At 36.0% G+C, this 7,288-nt stretch overlaps 1 protein-coding gene across 2 annotated transcripts in view; it reads right to left on the minus strand.

The window, feature by feature from the left end:
* Window positions 1-1,033: 1,033 nt before the first annotated feature.
* The window catches only part of ube3c (ubiquitin protein ligase E3C), a 177,268-nt gene continuing 171,013 nt past the window's right edge, over window positions 1,034-7,288 (minus strand). For both annotated transcript variants that reach the window (XM_043690704.1, XM_043690705.1), the window contains exon 24: window positions 1,034-2,222. In XM_043690704.1, coding sequence (XP_043546639.1) covers window positions 2,052-2,222 — 171 coding nt within the window. In that variant the 3' untranslated portion in view covers window positions 1,034-2,051. The remainder of the gene's footprint in view (window positions 2,223-7,288) is intronic.

A 7,288-nucleotide genomic window follows, 5' to 3' on the forward strand; every position in this document is an offset into this window, starting at 1 on the left:
TATTCTGTGCTGTACTTTTCTATGTTTTATGCTTTTCTATACTTCCTGCCAAAATGGAAAAGTTCACATTTATCCATATTATACTCGATCTGCCATCTGTTTACATCATTTTGCAAACTCTCTATCTTCTCAATTAAGGTTTCTACCTAGCTTTGTGTCATTAGCAATGTAGCTACCATATATGTGGTTCCCTTATCAAATCATTGATTTAGATTGTAAATAGTCAAGTACGTAACCTGATCCCATGGCACTCCACAGGTTAGAGCTTATCAACCTGAGAAAGGCCCACTTATCCCCACACTCTGCTTTCTGTTAGCTAACCAGTCCTTTATCCGTGCTATGTTATGCCTTACACCATGCACTTAACTTGCGCAGCAACCTTGGATGTGGCACTTTGGCATACATCTTTTGGTAATTCCAAGGGGACATCAACCAGTTCCTTTTATCCACCATGAATGTTACCTTGCCAAATAACTCTAATCAAATATAAATTTTCTTTAATAAAACCTTGTTGGGGCTGCCCAATCACATGCTTGTCATGTTAAGGATTATCGACAGCATTTGATGGCACTGCTGTAGAAGTTCCCTCAAGTTCCAATGACATGAACTGCCAGTCCAATAGACATCCATGGTTCACCCACAGTGGACTTTTCAGTCATGAAAGAACCAGCCAAAAATGAAAAAAATCATTTCCAGCTTAGACAAATTCTAATGAGGATTGGCGCATGTAATCTGAGTGCATTCCTCAGATCTCTGAACTATTCAAAATAAAGATTATACCCTATAAATTTTCATAATTTTTACCTCAAAATCCTTTTATTGAATAAAGGAAACTCAAATGTAAAGGAATTTGGTAATTAACCATAATTAATGTTAAAACACTGTTAACATTAAATAAGTTTCTTCACAAAAGGAAACCAATATCCAAAAGGGGCATTGTTGTTTTCTTTAAATGCTTTTTTAAAAATTATGCAATCTGCAATTCATTTAAGGCTGAATATAAATTATGCAAATATTTAATACACACCAGTTGCATTATTCAAGTTTTGTTTAATAGCTGTTAAACTTAACTCATTTAACAGGTAAGGACCATTCTGACACCACAGAAGATTAATGCACAAGGAAAAACTGTACAGATACAGAACAAAAACATAGTATTCACAATGCAGAAAAAACATATACGTATTAACATCTGTTTACAGAAACTGCTGACTAAATCCCCGTCTCAAAAATGCTTACTATGGCCTAATGGAGCAATTTTTATGAGCAAGCTGAAACCTATCGCGATCAAGTAATCTCTTGTCCACATAATATCTCATTCACTCAATGCTTCTTATTCAGATTTCACACCACAGTTATGCAGAAGGGCCATATAATCATTAGCACATAATGTCACACCATACAATTTTAATCTAGGCTTTAAATTGCAACTATGTTTTACTGAGTTCCATGCTGGGACATAATTGTGATTTAAAACAAAGATTTAAGAAATGTGCAACTTTTTAAAAGAAACATAAAATGCAGCAGTATTACATGGTCTATGTGCTTCCACCTAACCATGATGTTAAATGCAAGAAACCAGTATGAAGTTTAAAAAAAGCCACATTTTGCCTTATAAAGATAGGCTTCTGACAAGGAAAGCCTATTTTAAATGCAACTATCTTCCATTATTATGGCTTGCTTTATTGCCTGTTTTGACCAACACATTACATTTGCTGAATCTTTGGTTAATGTCAGATAACACAGGCTTATTTTTCTATTAATGTATAGTGATGAATTGGTCATCACAACCAAGTGGCCTCTTGTCCAATGTGTAGTCTCCACTTTTAGCAGTAAAATCTCCCAACTTGTACCCAATTAATCATTTTCTCCATCTGAGCTACAAACATATGATAATTTAAAGGGGCCTCAACTTTGCAGTGCACTTCATTAAAGCTTCTTTTTCATTCTACACAATTTCAGTATAAGTCCATTTTGAGAACTTTGATTGTTGGTACACATATTATGTACTATCCATCATTCTCACAGCTGTCAGCAGTCCCATTTTTACTTCAGCTTAGCTCAAAGCCTGCTGCTGATTCGATTGCATAAAGTAATTTACTCCTCATAAGATTTTCATCATAAAATTCTGGAAGTTTCAGAAGGTTCATGCAAGTACTGGCTGTGGGTAATCGCTCCAGGTCAGTTCCTCCATTGTGTATACAAAACGCTGGGTACAGCTCCTGAAAATAAATTCAAAATTAGAACCATCTTCACACAAAAAAAACAATGCTGTTCCTTCACAAATAAGCAATTATAACTGTCGTGTTTGAAGCAAGCAATCATAGATAGTCATCCTTCACAAAACTTAGAAAAAAAAACTCTTGCCACATTCAGAAGGAATATGAATAGGAATCAAGATTATAAATTAGAATTAGTCAAGGTTATCCTAAAACTGAGGTAAAGGTAAAGAAACTATTCAAGATTCAAAACTAAATTTCAAAGCTCATTATATGTTTAGAGAACATGAACAAATGTTTACAGAAGTTATAGTCAAGGAAAGTTTTAGAGATACTAGTTTAAATAAATTGAATATATTTTCAGCTCCCATAGTTAGGAAGCAACTATTTACAAAGATCCAATTTAGTCCTTTCCTGACATTTGATAGCACTGGCACATTTCTAGTTTATCCATCCTGAAAGTTCCTCAGCCTCCACTCTCCACCTCACACTAATCAAGGAAAACTAAAATGTAAAGGATTCTACACTGTTGCTCACACCTACTAGAGGTCTGTCATTGTGTATATCACATCGCTTACAAGGAACAGATAATATTAAAACATAACTTAAATAAAAACAAACTCTGGAAAACTCAGCAGATCTGGCACCACCTGCATAGAGGGAAACAGAGTTAACGTTGAGTTCAGGATAACTTGAGAGTCTCAGATGCTGGTTATTAACTAAATCATTGTTCTTGGAGTTGTTTCTAAAGCCTGAATATATGGAAAGAGCAAGTATTTCACACACAATTACATATTTATTTTTATCACTTGATTTATGGATGACTTATAGAAATTATAAAAAGGCACCTCATAAACATGTATGGAATGGGACGCCATTTACCCATCAAATCTATTCCTTTCACACCATATGCCAATCGCCCATCATGAATTCCATCATGATGTAAACTCCTCACCAAGGCATTATTACAGAGCTGTTCTGTAAGTGCCAAAAGGAAAAAGACTAAAAATGGTGACCAGATGAAATAATTAAAGGACTGACTTACAACCTGATGAATTTAAGATTTTTAGTAGAAAAGAAGAAAATATCAAAATGAAAACAACACCGATATTGGTGATCAGTGATATAAAACCATGAAAGAGGGCTTCCATCTGAAGTTTTTAATGAGGGCTAGTAATTTGACACAGTTTACAGCAAAGAAAAAAACCATATGTGCCAACACCAGTGGAAGCAAAAATGAATCCTCTCTCACTTTCTTCCTATACTACTGTTGTTGTCTGTGCGTTACGTTTATCAATTTACCCTCAAAAAGGTAACATCTTCTGCCTCAATAAGGGTGATCGTGTAGTGGAATGGCATTGGATTAGCAATCCAGAGGCCCTGGCTAATTCTTTAATGATATGGGTTCAAATCCCATCATGGCAGTTGGTAGAATTCCATTCAATTAATGAATCTGGAATATAAAACCAATCTCAGTAATGTTAACCATTGAGCCATTATGGTAAAATCCCATCTGAGTCACTAAAAGTGCCATTCTTACCTGGTATGGTTAACATGTGACTCAGAGCTGAAAATGTGTTGCTGGAAAAGCGCAGCAGGTCAGGCAGCATCCAAGGAACAGAAGAATCGACGTTTCGGGCATAAGCCCTTCTTCAGGAATCGGCTTATGCCCGAAACGTTGATTCTCCTGTTCCTTGGATGCTGCCTGACCTGCTGCGCTTTTCCAGCAACACATTTTCAGCTCTGATCTCCAGCATCTGCAGTCCTCACTTTCTCCTCTAACATGTGACTCAGATGGGATTGTAATGTGGTTGGCTAGCCAGCCAGCCAGCCAGCCAATCTGCTCACGAGCAATTAAGATCAGAGAAAAAAGCTCCATCTCATGAAAAGTGAAATTTAAACTCCCATAGAGAAGCACTGCATGCTTGAATAACTTCCTGCATAAAGAAATTTGCATCGCATTCTCTCTACATTCTTCATTTTAAAATCAAAACTCTACAATTACTCTGTCCCAGAGAAATATTTTTCTTATTTATTATAGCTAAATTTAAACCTCCTTTGCTCCAATTATCTCAGTATTTCAGTCTCAATTTGGAGGACAAAAATGGCAAATGAGCAAAACTTGTTCCAATGATTAAGCATTGTTTCACAAATGGCTTCTCTAAGTAACTGCATAAAGAATGTTTCACCAAATACCAGCTTTAAAAAAGATAAGGTTTCTACAAATTCATGTTACTGGAATCTCAGAAAATAGCAGCAAGAGTAATCCACACGGACCCTTGAGCCTGTGCCACGATTCAATATGATCATGGCTGATCATCCAACTGCGTTCCCACTTTCTCCTCATACCCTTTGATTCCTTCAGCTCTACAAACTGTATCTAACTCGTTGAAAACATTAATCATTTGGGCCTCAACCCTTTCGGTGGCAAAGAATTCCATTGGCTCAGCACTTTCTGGGTGAAGAAATGTCACCTCATCTCAATGGCCACGAAAGTCCAATCTCCTGAATGCGTATTAATTGATCAAACTTAGGAAAACTATTTTGAATATTAACTGTAAAAAGGGAACATCTAAAGTTAAGCATTACCATAATTCTACAGCAAATATAGCTACATTTCTTCAATACAATAGAATTGGCCAAGTTAAAATTGAAAATGAATATCTATAGGTACAGTTTATGCAAACTATATAATTAGAATGTGGATTTCCCATTATATCCCTCAGCTCCTTAAGCCTTTAAAACAGTCATGACTTCTGCTTAACAATTCTTGTAAAAAGGATCATAAAACTCTTATGTAAAATTAAGTGATACTTTGCAAAAAAATTGCAGTTGGCAGGGGTGTTGTCAATATATTCAGCGATTTTAATATACAACAGAAATTTAACAATTGAAGGTTGTGGCAAAATGCCCCCCTGAACCCACCCCAACAACAATCTATTTTTCTGCCTATTAACTTATTAAACCATCATTGCCTGCAGGATGTGTTATTCTGGAACAGACGATTTTCTGAAAAAGACTTCAATCATCTTCTAAAATGGATTAGCGTTGACAGTGCTATTTCTTTTCTAATGAATTTTTGGACATTTATTGCACTTAATTAAAGATAAGGCAGCATTAGTACAGGGCAAAGTCAAAGTGCAGCCTCTGAGCAGAATGCTTATCAAGCAATGAAACTGCTGGTGAAAATAAATGCAAAGTAGTAACAGCTGAAAATGGATGGCTTAGAAGTTTTATACGCTTGGCAGATTGTGTTCTGATTCACATTACATTACTCTGGGCACTTCAGTCTCCTCAGTGGATATATAAATCTGTCTACTTATATTACATATGTCCATTTCTCTGGGCTCTCTATATTAGAGGGCTGTATGGTCTGTGTATCCTGTTGACTCATCCTGAAAATGTTTCTGCTAATTCACTTCAGATTTGAAATTGTGGGGAGTTAATGACGACAAAAGAAAAGCATAAATAAGCTCCACTGATGGCTCAACAAGTTTTGGGCAAGACACTTTTACATTTAACACTCCGCATATTCAGACAATACGTGATTAGTGCTCATAATGATAAAATCAGTACCCTTATATTTATACTTATTCACATGATCTCAACTACAAAGCATCAAAATTGAAACTAAGTGAACTATAATCTTGGAAGTTGCAGTTTATTTAATTTACTAATCACAGCAGGAGATGATAATACAAGGAAAAAAGCTCTGGATTACAGGAGATTTCCATTAGATGATTTTAACCTTGAATAACTTAATATTGAAACAACGCCCCCGCTCTCACTTCCACGTAGAAACATAGCAAATAAGAGTACGATTGAGCCATTCAGCTCTTTGAATTTGCTCTGCCATTCAATATGGCAGGATGATCATCCTACTTTCTCACTATATCCTATGATCCCTTCAGCCCTAATGCCTTCTTGAAAACATTCAATATTTTGGCCTTGTGCTGTGACAGAAATTCCACAAGCTCAGGTGAAGAAATTTCTCATCTCAGCAGGTTTACACTGAATTTCAACCAACTTTCAAACTTATATATATGTCATCAATAAAATAAATTAAGCTAACTGCAACAAAATATCTTCATATTACTAGGGGACGGATTGTAAAGTTTACCAATTGCAACAGCAGAATTCAAACTCAGCCTTTAATTTAGAAAATATGCATTATAATTTGAAAGGTTATTTCTGTTTCTGGTTTTCTCAAGTATTCAACCAGGTCAAACTGCTGGAAAATATAACATGCTTGATTGAAATATTGTAAAGGGTCAAGAATTGTAAAGCTAACAAGGATCAAATCAGTCAGCAGAATGCACACATTAGATAAGGACAACTTGGGTACTTTTATCTGGCAGTTGGCTAAGTGTGATTAGCCAGATACTTCTCAAAGACAGCTAATTTTTCTTCTTGCATTAAGTGATTATTACCTGGTAAATTTGTCCTGTTTTATTGATCAGTGATATTAATTAGAAGCCTACAACATCAGCATCACTGTGAGGAACACTTTTAGAGCTCAATTCTTATGTTGTCATGTTTCAGACAAATGGAAAAATAAATACTCAAAACTGCATTGTAAAGATATAAAAGCTCCAGCCAATTCATTATGAGTTTCAAATTTGCCCTTACATATTTTGCCAAACTCAAGTTAGCGTTCATCAATGAAACAATCAGTTAATTCTATCACAAATACTATGTTAGACAATAGACAATAGGTGCAGGAGTAGGCCATTCAGCCCTTCAAGCCTGCACCGCCATTCAATATAATCATGGCTGATAATTCCTAATCAGTATCCTGTTCCTGCCTTATCTCCATAACCCTTGATTCCACTATCTTTGAGAACTCTATCCAACTCTTTCTTAAATGAATCCAGAGAGTGGGCCTCCACTGCCCTCTGGGGCAGAGCATTCCACACAGCCACCACTCTCTGGGTGAAGAAGTTTCTCCTGAGCTCTGTCCTAAATGGTCTACCCTGTATTTTTAAGCTGTGTCCTCTGGTTCTGCACTCACCCATCAGCGGAAACATGTTTCCTGCTGCCAGAGTGTCCAATCCTTTCATAACCTTATA

The sequence above is a fragment of the Chiloscyllium plagiosum genome, chromosome 5 (genome assembly GCF_004010195.1).
Source record: "Chiloscyllium plagiosum isolate BGI_BamShark_2017 chromosome 5, ASM401019v2, whole genome shotgun sequence".
NCBI lineage: Eukaryota > Metazoa > Chordata > Chondrichthyes > Orectolobiformes > Hemiscylliidae > Chiloscyllium > Chiloscyllium plagiosum.